Source organism: Erpetoichthys calabaricus, chromosome 7, assembly GCF_900747795.2.
Source record: "Erpetoichthys calabaricus chromosome 7, fErpCal1.3, whole genome shotgun sequence".
Taxonomy (NCBI): Eukaryota; Metazoa; Chordata; class Cladistia; order Polypteriformes; family Polypteridae; genus Erpetoichthys; species Erpetoichthys calabaricus.
Window position 1 is genome coordinate 181,946,972 of NC_041400.2, and position 17,452 is coordinate 181,964,423.

General features: G+C 36.3%; 1 protein-coding gene across 3 annotated transcripts in view; it reads left to right on the top strand.

Moving 5' to 3' along the window:
• The window catches only part of LOC114654936 (complexin-1), a 177,950-nt gene extending 174,025 nt beyond the window's left edge, over nt 1–3,925 (top strand). For all 3 annotated transcript variants that reach the window (XM_028805807.2, XM_028805806.2, XM_051929946.1), the window contains exon 4: nt 3,092–3,925. In XM_028805807.2, coding sequence (XP_028661640.1) covers nt 3,092–3,289 — 198 coding nt within the window. In that variant the 3' untranslated portion in view covers nt 3,290–3,925. The remainder of the gene's footprint in view (nt 1–3,091) is intronic.
• The last annotated feature ends 13,527 nt before the right edge of the window (nt 3,926–17,452 follow it).

Below are 17,452 nucleotides of genomic sequence, written 5' to 3' on the forward strand. Positions count from 1 at the left end.
ATGTGGATGTCAGGCTAAGGATATGAGTATCCAGGGAGATGAGACTTGATTTTCTCGGAAGACAATTTGACATCCCTCAAGAGACATTTTAACGTCACGCAAGACAAGGCAGTGAGACAGAAGGACAGCTGCTGTACAGGCTTTTAAATAATCAACGTGTAGAGCGACAAGCAGAACGGGCATCTTGGCAGAAGCAACACAAAGCCAGTAGCTGATCCATCCGCTTCTCCTTAGCATGCGTTCAGCTCTCCACCTTCACAACGGGAGCAGGAGAGATGCGAAGTGGCAGGAGCATAGCGTGCATCCAGGGGGGTTGAGTGAAGCGATCGAGACCTGATTATCTCAGAGAGACACTTTGATGACACGCGAGATTACACATTACAACCCTAGGAAGCAAAACTCGTGAGACGGTGACTTTTGCACGTCATGTCCTACTTACAAACAATTTAAAACAAGTTCACGGACATCAAACTTGTTGGAATGCTTTTGGCAGACACACTTCAGGTGCTCCCAGCTCTTAAAACAATGACAAGCAGAACACACAGCTTGCCAGCAGCAGCTGCAGCAAGCCAGCAGATGATCCGAGTACTTCTCCTTAGCGTGCGTTCAGCCCTCACCCCAAACCCACCTCCTTCAGAACGATAGCGGCAGAGACGCGAAATGGCAAAAAGACAGCTGCTGTACAGGCTTTTAAGTGATTCACGCAAAGCGTGACAAGCACAACACATAGCTGGCCAGCAGCAAGACAGCAGCTGAACCGATCGCATGTCTTTAGCGTGCATTCTGACCCCCCCTTCACAGCGCAAGCGGTGTTATAAGTCCCGCAAGAAAGAGATTTAACCACGCCATATTGTTTATACAAAATTTTTTGAGTAAAAATGAAAAAAATGCATATGTAACAATTCCCATGAAAATACTCTCTTTAAATTGTTTATCCGGTAAACCAAACCCGTTGGTGGGCGAGCGAAGCAAGTAGGGGGCGGAGCCCCCTAGTAATAATAATAATAATAAATCCGTGATGTAGCGGGGGCGCGATAGCTGAACTGCGATGTAGCGGGGGATCACTGTACTGCATCAGAAAACAAATATTTGAACATGTTACTTTAAGTGCCTGTTATTTATTTCCTAGTTTAGCAGCAGTTTCTAAGAATAGAAATGTTTAAGATTGACACAAACACCGATTCTATCACGTTTAAGAAGTTATCTATCAGGTTTTAGTGAAAAATTGACTGTCCTGACTTTCTTTTTTGAACATAAGGCTTTATTTTGGGGTATCTCCCGCCTCTGGTGAAGATTGTCAAAAAATGCCCTCAGGGTGTAAGAGGATTTAAAGAAACCTCACTATAACGAATTGTTCAACAATGGCATCCATGTTCATTTGGCCTTGGCTTCAACTAGACTAACAGCAGAGTGTTGCACTGTGCGTGTTTAAACTACCCATAAGCCTTTGTGAAGTTTCTTTATTATACATTGTGGTTACCACATACAAGGTGTGATCAAAAAGTACGGTGAATGTTGATGCACAGCGCCATCCAAGAGCAATGCAAAACTATTCAATGCTGGTTCGGACATGTCCATCCTAGAGCCTAATTTGTGACTTGATACTGTCAGTCGTTTGTGAGCCACTGTTGAGTTCAAGTCTTTTTTTCAAGTTTGTCATTAATAATGGAGATCGAGCAACGCATTAACATGAAATTTTATTTCAAATTGCAAAAAGCTCAGGAAACCCATCAGATGTTAAAAATCGGTTAATGGTGACACTGCAACAATTTCAATCCAATGAGGACATCCAGGCAGCCACGACAGCCCAACTAAAGACACTCTCGAATGAAAACTTCCAGAACTGCTTCACAAAGTGGCAGGAGCGTTGGGATAAGTGCATTCAAAGTGCAGGAGAGTATTTTTTGGCTAGTAGTTGTAAATCTTTTATTGCAATAAACGTTTCTTTTTTAAAACATTCACCGTATTTTTTGATCACACCTCATAATTTTCTTTTTGATTTACCCTTGTAAAACCAAGAAGGTGCCGGATTGTACGACTGATTCATTAGACATTTCATAGCTTAGGCTCTATTTACTATGCCACGTAGTGAGAAGTCAAGTAAAATGACCCCTTTTATTGGCTAACTGAACAGATTACAATATCCAAGCTTTCGAGGAAACTCAGGCCCCTTCTTCAGGGAAGATGTAATGCAGAAACGGGAGTTCCCTGTGTTTATAAAGACACTAGGACTGATACAAAATTGGAAAACCTTTAAGTGAGACATCTTAAATGTAAAAAATTAACACTAGAATTACCAGAGCCTACGAGAAAATTCATAAATCTGGCCCACCTTAAATCCGTTCGCACCTCTCCAAGCAGCCTGCTATTCCATGCAAAACGTGCACAATGTTCTCCCAGCTCATGCCTTGATTGATTATCTGGGAGTGAAGTGTTGGAGTTTTAGAGTGGAAATAATAGATTGTTATTTAAAACACATGCATTTCATGTGTGTTCCATTTCTACAGTAATATGTGTAAACACATTGTTAAAACAGAAACTTTTTCATATTTTAATAATATATAGACCTCTTCAGGCTAAGTTTCATTAAACAAGTCTAGTCAAGATCTTTGGATAAGATAGCTGTCCAACAAAGTCTTTTGAAATTTTTCAATATAATGTGGATCTGTAGACAAGTTGTCTGTGTCAGTCCGAGAAATGCAAACAATCCTTATATCTGGCCATAAAACTCTTGTCTCTATTCAAACCATGTTGTAATGTGTTCAGTTTTAGCCTGAGTTCCACTTCTTTTCTCTCTTGCTGTGTTCTAAAGTTGCCCATAAGCCCTGTGACTTTAAAGTCCCTCTCACAGTGTCCATGGCTGCTACAAGAACATCTGTGTTGCCATGCTTGATGTGGAACCTGTGGAAATTCATTCTTTAGTGGAGTGTTTGTCCAGTTTCTCCCACATAGAGTGCAACGTCAGGACATTTCATACAGAGAATGAGGTAGACCAAATTAGATGATCTGCAGGAAAATTATCCCTTTATGCGACGAAAGACATTCCAGGATGCTTTAGTTACGATTTGTGTTTTTCTCTTTTTCTTTTCAGTACGGTATAAAAAAGAAGGAAGAGAGAGAGGCAGAAGCCCAAGCAGCGATGGAAGTAGCTGCAGAAGGAAGTCTCACTCGTCCAAAGAAGGCAATACCAGCAGGTTGTGGAGATCAAGAGGAGGAGGAGGAAGAAAGTATCATAGATACCGTCATGAAATACCTTCCCGGCCCTCTTCAAGATATGTTCAAAAAGTAATAGGGTTAGAGTTGTTATATTGCTCTCTTTTGTTTACTAGGCAAAATATCTAATATTCTCCTTGAGAAAGATAGAACACAGTTGCATACATACCACGATCTCTACACATTTTATGTTTTTTTTTTTGTAAAAAGTCTCTAGTTTAACAAAAATATATATATATATTGAAAGTGAAAAAAGAAAAACCTCCAAGAAAATAAGCCATACTTTTACCTTTAAAGAAAATCATATTTTTGTTTGTGTCTTTTTAAATATATGCCTATATACTGTGCACATATGTGTACAGTATATATGTGTATGAATGTGTGTGTGTGTGTGTATGTGTGTGTGTGCGTCCCACAGTGATAAATGTGTTTAGAAACTGTTTCACGGGCTATAGTGATATTTGTATCTCCAAGGAAGGAATAAAAATGTGTCAATGTACATGTGCAAGCATGCTAGTGATTAGGACCTTCATGAATATCTGTATGTTTTTTTTATTTTGGTGACTATCATTAAGCATTAAGGCAATAATTCCGATGGCACTCGTTTTAGTTTAATTGTCTTTTTTTCAGATCTATCAATGGAATAATTATACAAAGCAAAAGTAAATAAGCAAAATATCTATTGTGTATTAAACAAAGACCTTGATGAAAACTTTGCTCTGTCAGTTGTCTTGATTCACTGCTTTACTAGCTGGATGCCGAGATACAAAATACCCATCTTCCTTCAGTCCGAATGCTGACACTGAAACATTGGTTTCTCTATCCTAGTTCCTTTCACATTATGGAAGGAGGGAGTATATGTCTAGAATATAAAATATATGGCAAGCAAATGTTTCTAATCTCATTCCAAAGTGACCTCAATGAGAATCATACATTTTTGCGATACATGCTGCACGTTTATTAAACACCACTTTCATTTTCCTAGCGTCTGGATGGCTGTTCAATAGCCGCTGATTTAATTGACGCCGTCAAAGGTGATATTATATTATTAACCTGTGGTCATTTGTGCTGTATATTCTAATACTAATTTAAAAAAGGGAATCAAAAAATGGCAATAATAGACAATCATCATTACAGTGTTTAGCTTTTTCAAAGATATTAGATTTGCGATCTGTCATATTAGGGTCAAATGAGAACAAAATGTAAAAGAGCCATTTCTAAGTGTTAAATCTAGAAATATTGATCATAAACAAGCCATTTGCTTTCTTAAATCTGTGTATTTCACATAAACAATGTTACCTGTTAAAATAATAGTCAGTTCCACCCAGTTTCGGTATATTACTTATTATACATATTATTAAAATGTAGTCACCTGACGAATTACTGCTTCTACTACTACTAATTATATATTTGAAAACATATACTGTGAGAGCGTCTTGTCTCACTCTCTTGTGATGTTATGTCTCTGCATTGGTAATTGTTACTGAAAACGAGAAACCAGCAGGACTGCGTTTCAGGACTTTTCATCCTATTAAATTGCTTAAAAAGCAGCGTCTTCAATGTCCAGACGAGTTCCATTTGTAATTTTATTGTATACAACATTTCAAATTTGTTTTTCAGATTTTCGTAGCTGTGGATTTATTTTTTGTATATACTGGTGCTGTACATAAGTGGAAGCCATCTGAATAAAACTGAAAAGTGAAGGATAAAAAAAATAGTGTTAGAATCAATGTGAAATTTCATTTACTTTGCTTACCTTGCATTTGAAATAAGCCACTTTTATTTATTTGCCAGCGTGTGGCTTATGAGGGTTTGTGTTCATTTGTTTCAAAGATTTTCAGTTTTGTTCTTATGGTTTGATGATATTTCTAATGCACATATTTTGTGACACATCAACCCAAAATGTTAAGTGTAATAGAAAAAAATTGAACTGAGAATCAGGAAAGCCTACCTTAGCATTCTCCTGTTTCAGAAAATAAAGCAACATTTCTGAAAATAAGGTCTATTTTTAAAGATTATTTATTTCAGTAATAAGGCATGGTACTGTAAATGCAGATAGAACAATTAAAATCACCTTTTTACACTTAGTATGACATTGAGTTTTATGGTTGAATCAAATATAGTGTGTATCTTTTTATATAAATATATCCTTTCAAATGTTAGTTTTTAAATACTGTATATAAGGAGGATGCCTGATTGTGATGGTTCGGTTTAAGAAACTGAATTCTCTGTATGTGATAACACCTTGACTTTTTTCCGCTATTTTTCATTTATACTTATTAAGTAAGTTTTGTTTAAATTTCTTGTGTAGTCAAAAACATTGTAAGGCAAAATCCTGATGATAGCAAAAGAGTCAGTTAGACATAAGGAATCTCACAGCTTTCCAGATCTTTGGTCTAATGAAAGCGGAGTAGAGACAGTGCGGCGTTTGACAAGGTGACAACAGTGGCATCCTTTACGATGTTTAAATTCAAGTTGTGGGCTGCTTTTATGAAGGTTATAAAAAATGGAAATGTTATTTTTACCTTGAAAAAAATCTTTTCTTTGTCAGTAGAACAGTAATAATAAGGTTTTTGATCTATCTATAAAGGATTTTTACACACTTAGTTAATGAGTACTTGGTCACTTTGTGATTTTCACATTCTGACTATGGGTGGTATGATGGCAGCATTACTACCTTGCAAGTAAGGAGACCGGGGAGCATCTCAAAGTCCTCCCTGCGTGAAGTTCCTCCCGTGTCACCGTGAGTTTCCTCCCAGTGTCCAAAGACATGCAAGTTAGGTGAATTGGTGACATCACCTTTGTATTTTTGACCCAAATTTGTGTTTGGGGTGTGCGTGTCAACTGCCAGAGAGTGTTCAGTGTTAATTAAAAAGGCTATCAGAGTGTCAGGTTATATAGCACCTTGATGTGTGCAGTACAAGTCCAAGTTTTGGTCTCCAGATTACAAAAAGGACATAGCAGTACTAGAAAAAGTCCAGAGAAGAGCAGATAGGCTACAGGGCATGAGTTATGAGGAAAGATTAAAAGAGCTGAGCCTTCACGGTTTAAGCAAAAAGAGACCTGAGTGAAGTGTTTAAAATTAGGAAGGGAATTAGTGCAGTGGATCGAGACTGTTATTTTAAAATGAGTTCTTCAAGAACACAGGGACACAGTTGGAAACTTGTTAAGGGTAAATTTCACACAAACATTAAGAATTTTTTCTTTACACAGAGAAATACAGACACATGGAATAAGTGACCAAGTAATGTGGTAGACTGTAGGATGTTAGGGACCTTCAAAACTCAACTTGCTGTTATTTTAGAAGAATGAAGTGGTAAGGGCTGGTGAGGTTTGTTGGTCTTAATGGTCTGTTCTCGTCTAGATTGTTCTAATGTTCTATTGTGTGTTCACCCTGCGGTGGACTGGCACCCTTGTCCAGGGTTTGTTCTATGCTGGCTGGGATAGTCCCCAGCACCCCCTGTGACCCTGTTCTGGATTAAGTCTGACGTAAGATTCAGACAATATACACATCAATTAAGCACCCATATATTTTATGAATAGTAAACTTTCTCATGAGCAGGTGAATTTCTTTCTTGCTGTTCAAAGACTGACAAGAAATTTCCCGTATGGCCTAAAAAAGTTAAGTGTAAATAAGCAGGGGACAATTTAACAAAGTTAAAAATATTTTTAAACTTGTCTGTGGTAGCATATTTCACGTATTAAAATGAAAAAAAGTGAATGTGACTTTAATATATACAAAAATTCATTTTATAGAGCACACGGACGTCACAGAGCAGCATGACAGTCACCTCCATGTAAGTTACAAATTCTTAGAACTTCAAGTTATCCTCTGCTTTTTTAAATTACCCTTTACAACTATCATTAACAATCTTCTAGGAGTTGTTCTATTTATAACGAGTTATGATTCCCAGAGGAACTGTCATCTTTGATTAAAAGAGGCCTAAAAAAAGCAACCAGAACTTATAAAATATATCAAGAAGACATTTGCATGTTTCTGTAATCAATCTAAAGCAGCAAGAGTAACAGAGAACATTTTTACAATATGTGACTTTGATTACTTAGTTGCTGTTTCATAAAGAAGTAAATTGTTATCGTATTGTAAATGCATAACCCAAATAGCAATATATGTAAATGCATAATTAATTAGTAAATATAATACACGGTAATAATACGTAACTATTGTACACTTTAGGTGCAGGTATAAAGATAATTAACACGTATTCTGTAGCTAGAGACATTAAATGTAGACGGGTAGTAGTTTCTGTATTTTATTAAATTACTGAAACTACTCTTCCAGTTTAATGATGAAAGGCAGTAACTAACACAATGAACACAATGCAATGAAATCTAAATTTGAACTAACGTGAGAGGTTGAGTTTTTTGGCATTACCAATTTGCTAATACATTCTCCGCCACACACAATAATGTTATCCCGTCTTCAACTCCATGACACGCTTTCTGTGCCAGTCAGACATTCATAGTGTCACTCTACCAGTCTTCAATTTTCCATGACACACTCCCCAGTTTGAATCTTTCTATAAAGATTACATGCTAATAAAATTAATTTTGAATTCAATTCAATTCAAAATGACATTTGTATTAGAAGAGATTTCATAATAAGTATGAAACAAGCTTAGCCTTTGATATTATTAAGATGGTTATCGTACTTTTGTGGACACTCAAAACAATTTACATAGACAGTGGGGAGCCACTTCAGCCTCCACTAATGCGCGATGGCAGCCATTCTTACGCCAGGACGCTCACCACATATTAGTGTTAGGTAGTGAAGGGGTGAGAGAGGTAGTTGGCCCATTACAGAAAGGGGGCAAGAATAGACAGGGCCATTGTGCGCAATTCATCCAGGACATCGGGGAACACCCTACTATTTTTGAAAAATGCCCAGGAATCTTTTGAGACCACAGAGAGTCAAGACCTTGGTTTTACCTCTCATCTGAAGGATGGTGGCATTTTTACAGCACAGTGTCCCTGTCACTGTACTGGGGTATTGAGATCCACATTCAGACCACAGGGTAAGCACGCCCTGCTGGCCTCACCAACATCTCTTCCTGCAGAAGCCTAAGCTTTTCCTAGATGTAAGGTTTCCTAGGCTTCTGTAAGTTTTTTCCTTCTGGACCCTCCATCTTCCTTCTCCTACCCATGAACATGTTCTTAGCTTACAGGAGTATTCTACTGCAAATTGGTAATATGACCTTGAAGATCTCAGAGTATATGTGTAGTCTTTATGACATATTTATGTCATATTCCGGGACGGGAGACTCCTGCATAAAGTCTGACGGGGTTCTGTAGTCTGCTTGCATGGGTTTTTCTGGCTGTTCACATTTCTTTTTACTGGTCATAGACATAGTGTTAAGTTCATTAACATCACAAAATCACAGTGCTGAGCGTGATTTACAGAGAGCTCTGTCTTGATCACCACTTCATTTGGTGGTGAGATGAATTCCTTTGCGGATATACAACAAACTAGAAGGGATTATAAAAAAATTATGTTACTGCAAACTCAGAAAATTGAGAAGTTGTTTTGCCCTATTCTTTAAAAAGTTGCCATTTTTAAAAACCTTTCGGGAAACCAAAAACATATTTTATTTTGCTCTGTATGGAGCCTTTAAATGATTGGCTGACAGAGTACAATTCACAAATAATACAAAAGTCTATCTGCTTGTAAATTGTAGCATATTTGTAAATCCTACACTACCTCCACCAGTCCCATCACAGCTTTTGTTACACTGTCAGTTAGTCCAAAGATGCTGTCTCCTAAGGCAAAGAACAGAACATGGAAGCACCTCCACTTTTAATTCCCTTTAATAAATACTAGGGATGTGTCAACATATTGAATACAGAGAGTCATCGCAAAAATGTGGAAATTAAATTTACCTTAATACATGCAATCTGTGCACCATTTTTAGCTATTCATGTTTTTTAGTTTTTGCTACAGATGTGATTCTCTTTTTCCCATAGGTGGTCCAAGTCCTTCTTTTTAGCTCAATATGTTTTCACATGTCACCAATTGAAGGGGTTCAGTGCGGTTAGATGAACTTTTCTACCAATTTACCCCACACTGAATTGCATGATAGGTAAGGCACTATACTGGTTGAAACAACGTTGTCTTCTGGAGATTGATCAAATTTTCGAACTATAAAGGCTTGCTGCGAGGTTTCTTTAGTTGAAACGGATATTCAGAGGAGTGGAACGAGGTTATTGGCTTGCAAACGTCTTAGAAAAGGAATATGATTAGCTTTTTCAGTTGTCATTGCAAGAGTTTGTGATGAAAATATGACACCCAAATCATTCTAAATTCCAAAACAAGCATTTACTCGGAAAACAATTACTGTGACACTAATGTTGCTAAAGAAAAAAGGGTCAGAATTAGTGATGAGCACACCCAGCGGAATTTGCGTCATGTCGAGTTTGGCAACATTATATAAATGTTTGGGAACTTTGCCAACCTTAGAGAAACACATTAAAGTCAGTGGGGAAGGAAACTCATTTTGAGTGGATTATAAGTGTCCCTAATGGGTAGAAAAACATCTGGCAACTGTGCTTGACCGATTATTGTGGCTAAAAATGTGACCTGAGCTGTGAGGCAGCAGTGCTAAAAAACTGTGCCAAAGTGCCTCCCTGGGATAAAATTAATAAAATTAAATATCAGAAGAGTAAGGTTTCTTGCAGGCAGGAAGCATGAATTAACTAAGCCTTGTCCCTCACAGATTCAATAGCAGGTACTCAAACCAAAAATGTAACACTAAACCATGTGGTTTCTTCACTCCTTCCTGTTTGCATCAACTGCATAGCACCCTGGGTAATACTATTGAAAGAGTATAGGGCTCAAGTATTACATATCGGTCACATACAAGTGCATATCAAACAACATTACCTTTAAGACACAAATGCATTGACACAATTTCCGTTTCAATCTGCATGCACACTTTCTATTTAAATGTATTTGCCAGTTTTCCACAAATTTTTAGCTCAGCTCTGGGATGCCACAATGGCTTAACAAAACATCATGGGCCACTGGGAAAAAAAGTTTGCCTAAGCCAATTTCCAAGAAAATATGCAGCAAACAAGGTCACATGTGAACTGTGTGTATTTGTGATGGAAAATGTTTTGTCAAATATATCAAATTTATATTTAATTTATAATTAATTAAATTAATATTTACTATATTTGAGTCAAAAATATCAAAATTGTTCTTGGTTGTTTTGGATTTCCCAGTACATGGAACATGAAATACTAAAGTTATTTTTAGTCACCTATACAAAGTGTATTTGAAAAAGAGTACACTGGAAATTAAGCTGAATAACTAGACTGTAATAACATCGATTGATTTTCTAGCCTGCTTGTCTAGTTTAACAGACACAAGTGGAATTGTAGTATCAACAAGTAACTTAATATAATACATTCTTTTGGCAGGTAAAAAGGGGCTAATCAACAAAAAGTCCAGATCTGATACTGTCGGATTTTTTATGGGGAAAATCTATATTTATAATAATGTCTGTCTATTTGTCACATGATTACTCACAAACTAATAGGACTAGAACCTTAATCTTGGTCTTAATTGAAAAATTATGCCCTGATATGTTGTGGAAATTTTTAAAAAATTATAGATAGTGATATAGCATGGTGGATAGAAAAGTTTATTGTAATTAAAGAAAGCCCATCTGCTGATAATCCCCCAGGAAATGGTACAAACGTGTTCACAATTCTTAATCAAGTGTAAGTTTTTACGTTTGTAAACAGTCGGTCGAAACTTTACCGTTTCTATATTAAGTGTTTTGTAGCACTTTATTTTAGAAACATAGGTAGGTTTCACTAGTATATAAAATAAAACCTTAAAACTGTGAAAATATCTGTGACATGAGCCACCAATGAAAGACAACCGGCAGGTTCACTGCTGTTGGCAGATATCATCTGTGAAGCTATAAATGGTGCACACATCATGATTCAATTCATTAAGGTATGGTAAAAATATTTTAAATGATCTTTTCTGCAATAAAATGGTTTAACTTAATATTTGTACTGTAGGTTTGTAACATATTTTACGCAGTTTTACACTTTTATGGATGCCCGCAATGCCAACCCATGTCGATTTTTAAAAAAAATATCCATTCTACCTTGAATTTCTTGGTTTCCACAAACGTCTCCTGTATTAATTTGGTTTTGGATTTATTGTATTGAATTAATGTGTGGTTTTATTATATGGAGAGAATTTTACAAATATTATGTTTAAATGTAAAAGCAAGGCTTTAACAAATTAAAAAAAAATCATAGCTTAGAATCAACCTTTAACAGTTTCTGTCACTCAAACAAAGCCATACGTGACCAGATGAAAACCATTTGGTGAAATGTTTTGGTGTCAAACATGAAATCTATATGCATAAGTCAATGAAATTTCTTCATGTCATTATCTTCATGTTCGTTTTTATAATAAATGGAAAAACAAACTATTGACAAAATCATAGCTATCTACAATTAAACAGAACTATGGGAGTAATAGAAAAAATCTTTTTATGTAGCCTGAACGTTGTGTTTAATGTTTTTTCTCTACGTTGTCTGTACTTGTTATCTCCTGTGTGGTTTACAAACCAATGTATTTTCATGTCTGTAAATGTTTTGTTCATGTCTTTTTGGTGCCTGTATTCTGAATTGTATAGCTGGTGCATTTTTGTATTGTAATTGTATCGACTTTGTCGTCTCCGTTTTTTCTATTGCTTTCTTTTTTGTTTTCAATCGAATGCATGTAGCTCAATCTGTGGCAGCAGCAAGGTGATTTAACAGACTTGTGCGAATGTTCTAGGTGTTTGTATTTCGCCTGTTAGTGCTCGCTGCATGTGCTCAAACACATAACCAGTCCTGTACTGTTTCTTTGAAAGTGGAATCACATCAAAATGAAATAAAGTGATTTCATACATCTCTTTTCCCTGTCTTTTGCACAACATGGAAGAATCCACCATTATAGTATATCCTAACTGTGAAGATTTAAGGTCATGAAGGATTTGAAGTATAATATTACAATATGGCCTTCTTTCATAAAAATTCTGCATAGACTTTTCAGTTGCATCAGGCCTGCATGCTACAAACCTCCTTCAGATTGAACATGAAATATATGAGATGGAAATTATAAAAAGGTGTCAGTATCCTAATTTTCTGATGAATTGCTTCCAGTTGATGTGCAAACTAGTGGTATAAATATTTAAAAAAAGAAACCAAATTTCATGTAATGTAAAAGGCAAGACAATCATAAAGAGTGAGAGCACCCATGGTGAACCAGTCAAAGGTGATGGAAAAAAATGAGACAAACGTTAGTCACAAAAAAACGAGAATACAGTAATCCCTCCTCCATCGCAGGGGTTGCGTTCCAGAACCCCCCGCGAAAGGTGAAAATCCACGAAGTAGAAACCATATGTTCATATGGTTCTTTTTATATATTTTAAGCCCTTATAAACTCTCCCACACTATTATAAACATTTCCTGCACAATTATACAGCATAAACCCTTTGTATTCTCTTAGATATTAGGTAAGATTCGTTGAAATTATGTATGTAAACACAGTTTATATACAGTAAAACCTAAATATTATTTTAAAGATATCGAGCGTATCCGATATCACATATGTTACAACCATTACGACAGACAGGCCACCAGCAATATATACGTACAATGCAAGAAAAATTGTATACAGTAAAATGTGTGTACAGTGACACTAAACTATGTTCATGTAATAAGTACTGTACGTAAATAATTAATTATGGTTACTCACCAACAATGACACGAGGACTTTTCCGATAATGATGAGTTTAATTTTACTGCACAACAAAGGAGAGCGTTACAGCTCTTCTAAAGGAGCCTCTTCAGGCGACTGTGTAGCACCGCCGTCATTCTTCTTCCATCACTCTTCAATCCAAATCCCTAAAGCAGATTCCATCCAGACTACTGCCTTATCACGTCCACTTGCAACTCGTTTTGCGCCCTGGTTAAAGGATACTGCGGCTGTAGATCTTATATGCTTTTCCTCCTTTTTAAATAAAAAGAATCATGGACTCATTGATGCCGTAATGGTATCCTGCAGCGGTGTAGCTGTTCCCTTCCTTCAACATATCCAAAACTTTTACCTTTTCTGCAATCATTTGCATCTTCTGTTGGCGCTTGGACACGGCCCCTGAAGCAGTAGCAGGAGCACGTTAACGCTGAATGAGTGAGATGAGACTTCCTGGTTAATGCAGCACTCTGTCGCTGAGCCAATCAGCACACAGGAACTTTAACTGTGTCCTCTGATTAGGTAGCTTCTCAGTCATCTGCCAATAGCGTCCGTTGTATGAAATCAGCTGGGCAGACCAACTGAGGAAGCATGTACCAGAAGTAAAAAGACCCATTGTCCGCACAAACCCGCGAAGCAGCGAAAAATCATATATATAATATATATATTATATAATATAATATGTATATATAAATATATATATTATATATTTAGATATGCTTACATATAAAATCCGCGATAGAGTGAAGCTGCGAAAGTCAAAGCGCGATATAGCGAGGGATTACTGTAAGAGCTAATGACACAATATTGCATCTTCTTCAAACGAGGGTCTTTCTAGACACTGAGCTGCTGGTGGTGACCTCCTATTTATATCACCTCTGGAAGAAGGGCGGGTTCAAGGAGGAGGAACTGGAAATGATGTCACAGTTCTTTGTGCTGTGGATCTGCTGGACTGAGGGTGAAGAGAAATGAGAGGCACATTACAAGATAATAAGTCCTGAAGTTGTCTCCCATTTGCGCTTGTATGACAGTCACCAAACATATTTTGTTTGTTATAGATCATTTGCAGATCTGCAGTCTATCTATTGATACAGTTTGTAATCTGAACTAAAAATAGAACCATGTATAAAAAAGAATGTTTTCGATTTTATATACACACCAAATATGACAGTTCCAAAACGTCATTTTGGATTCAATTCCCAATTACAATAATCCACAATAAATTAATAAAAGGGCTTTTGCTTTAAACTATTTATTGTAAACTATAAAAACATGTTGACAAAATGTATGTTTCATGAAACTTGAACAAGTATTAAGTAAGTAAATACACAAACTCTTCCTTTGAATCCTGCTACTACAAATTTGAAAGTTGGTTCAGTCAGTTTTAAAGCTAGCAGAGTAAAAGAATTACTTTGTTAAGCTATTCTAAAATGACATGCACCTTAATACCTTTTAATATTAAAAACAACTAATATATTGCCATAGTTTAAAAATAGGAGAGTTGAGTAAACATGCAATGCTATAAAAATATTTGTAAATTCTGGTTGCATTTTATGTTTGCTCATTTTGTTCGACATCTTTGAGGTGTAAGAGTATGCGACATGTCAGATATAAACTTTTTCACAAGAGAATAGCACCAATTATTATTATGGTATGTGATTCAATGATATAGATGATGCCAAGTTGAGTTTTCTTGTAGCTTTCAGTTGCCTTTCTGTATATTGTAGGATGCCACTAATCTTTAACGAAGTTTGTACAGCAAAAAAGGATAAAAATGTACAAATATTTTATCAATTTCCAGGAACAAACTTGACAAACTAGAAGATACTGACTTATCAACATCATCATCACTGTATTTGGTCCTGGGATTCTTTAGTTAACTTTAGTTAACCAGCATGTTTGGGCAAAATACAAATTACTCTTCAGTACCTTAGCTGTATGTTATTAAGTATGTTAAGATAAAGAAAATGTATTCTGTGAGGAGAAAGGAGGCAGCGCAAGAGTAAAGTGTTGGCATCACAGTGAGATCCTCATTTAATAGTGACAATGATAAAAATAGTCCTGCGGTGGGTTGGCACCCTGCCCGGGATTGGTTCCTGCATTGTGCCCTGTGTTGGCTGGGATTGGCTCCAGCAGACCCCCGTGACCCTGTGTTCAGATTCAGCGGGTTGGAAAATGGATGGATGGATGATAAAAATAAAAAAAACAGCAAAACCAAAAAAAATAAACGACAAACATTCACTGATTGTTAGCAATCATAATTTCAATGCTTCTGTCTATCTTCGACAGTCTTTTTATGCTGAATGAATGCCGACTTCCAGATATGTCATTTAATTTTATTGTGGTGGGACTTCGGTGGTGAAGCAGATGGGACGTCACTCATCTTTGTACGGGTCCTCCTCCACTGTAAGTGAGGAAGAGAGGAAAAGAGCTGCATCTCGCCTTCATCTGTCCCCCAGTTTACCTCATGTGCCGAGCTATCCATACACTTCTGAAACATTTGTGTGGGACAATTAATTCGAATTAATGGCCATTTTCGATCAAAGCTGACTCAAAAACCTACTTCAAAAGGTGCATAATAATTGACATGGCACACAGTATGCAATGATTCACGCCTTTCAATAGAGGAAGTCTGAGGATAGAATGGGAGTGAGTTTATTTACAGAAAAAGTAAAAAACTTGTTAGATATAATATACAGAATAATAATAATATTTTGCATTGTATCTTAAAATGTATTACTTTATGATATTATTGTATGCCCTGACATTCCAATTCTTTTTTAAATAAGCTGGACTGACAATATTAGACATAACATGTTTCGATAGAGGAATCTTCAAGAACTCTGATCACTTGTGCAGGGAGTGATTGTAATGGTAACATATTTATCTTCATTGCCAAAATTCATGGTCTGTAGTAGGAATCTTTAAAAATGGTAATCAAATCTGATTATGTGCTTTTCTACTTTTCCTAAAGTTCTGTATATTGATTCTACTTCGGAGCTCTGCTTAACTGGACTTTTATTTTTATGAATTCATCTTTAAGTAACTATGAGTAAAATCAACATATGGGAACTGTGTGGCTCAGCTGTTACTGTTAATTCTCAAACTGAAGGTTCACATGACAGGAATGAATTAGTAGTGGGAATTTATATTTATCTATTATTTTTTCTATGAATACAATTCAATACATGTTATTTAGAAAACAATGTGTTCCTTCAATTTGTAAGCTTGCTACCATTATAAATCCAGCTATGTCCATTAAAGATTCTGCATGTCCAAACCTGCCGGGGAACATTGCTGTAGTATTTGACAAGACTAACTATAATAACCTTTGCTTTTATTATATTAATATCCCAAAATTCTCTGGAGGCCTCTACAGCATGTAGCTTTAGGAAACAAGATGTGTTAATTGCATTTAGATATTAAGAAGCACATAAAAAAGTAAAACAAGCCTAGTTATTTCTGAAATTATTTATGTCCCCATTACACATTTCTTGTTTGAATCATGTTGTTTTACTAATATTTCATTTTATTATGCAAGGCCATCTTAACAGCATTATAGGCCCTCGGGCGAAACAGTGCATTGGGGCCCCTACCTACACAAAGATTTTGTCGTACTAGAAGGGATGTGTGACAAGGACTGTTGTCATGATGAAGAATGAAACCGTTTCAATATTTTCCTCGGTTATTAATGTTGAAGGAGTCCTGATATTTTCTCGTCTTCAACCGAGTCAAATCTATTACGAAATCGATCAAACCACTTGTAAACCGTCTTAATTGTCTATGCAGTGTCACCATTAACCGATTTTAACATCTGATGGGTTTCCTGAGGTTTTTGCAATCTGAAACAATGTTTAATGTTAATGTGTTGCTCGATATCCATTATTAACGACAAGCTTGAAAAACACACTTGAACTCAACCTTGGCTCACAAACGATTGACAGTATCAAGTCACAAACTCGGCTCTAGGATGGACATGTCAGAACCAGTATTGAATTGTTTTGCGTTGCTCTTGGATGGTGCTGTGTATCAACATTCACTTTTTGATCACACCTCATAGATATGAAAGGCGACAGATAGATAGATAGATAGATAGATAGATAGATAGATAGATAGATAGATAGATAGATAGATAGATAGATAGATAGATAGATAGATAGATAGATAGATAGATAGATAGATAGATAGTTTTTGTCTCCAGGAAGAAATTTGGGTTTATACAGAAGTTCTTTAAATAAATAAATATATGGATACCCCTTCGAAGAATTACATTTAGGTGTATCGGCCACAGCTAGTGGCGTCACTGGGGTTGTTGTCTCTCATTGTGGTAACCAAGGCTGGATTAAGACCCCCACAGGTGACTTAATAAACAGACCTCCTTAACAGAGAGTTCATTATACTTTAATCATTTCATTGAACAAACAGTCAGTTGTTTAATGCAGCATCGTAATTCCCACTATT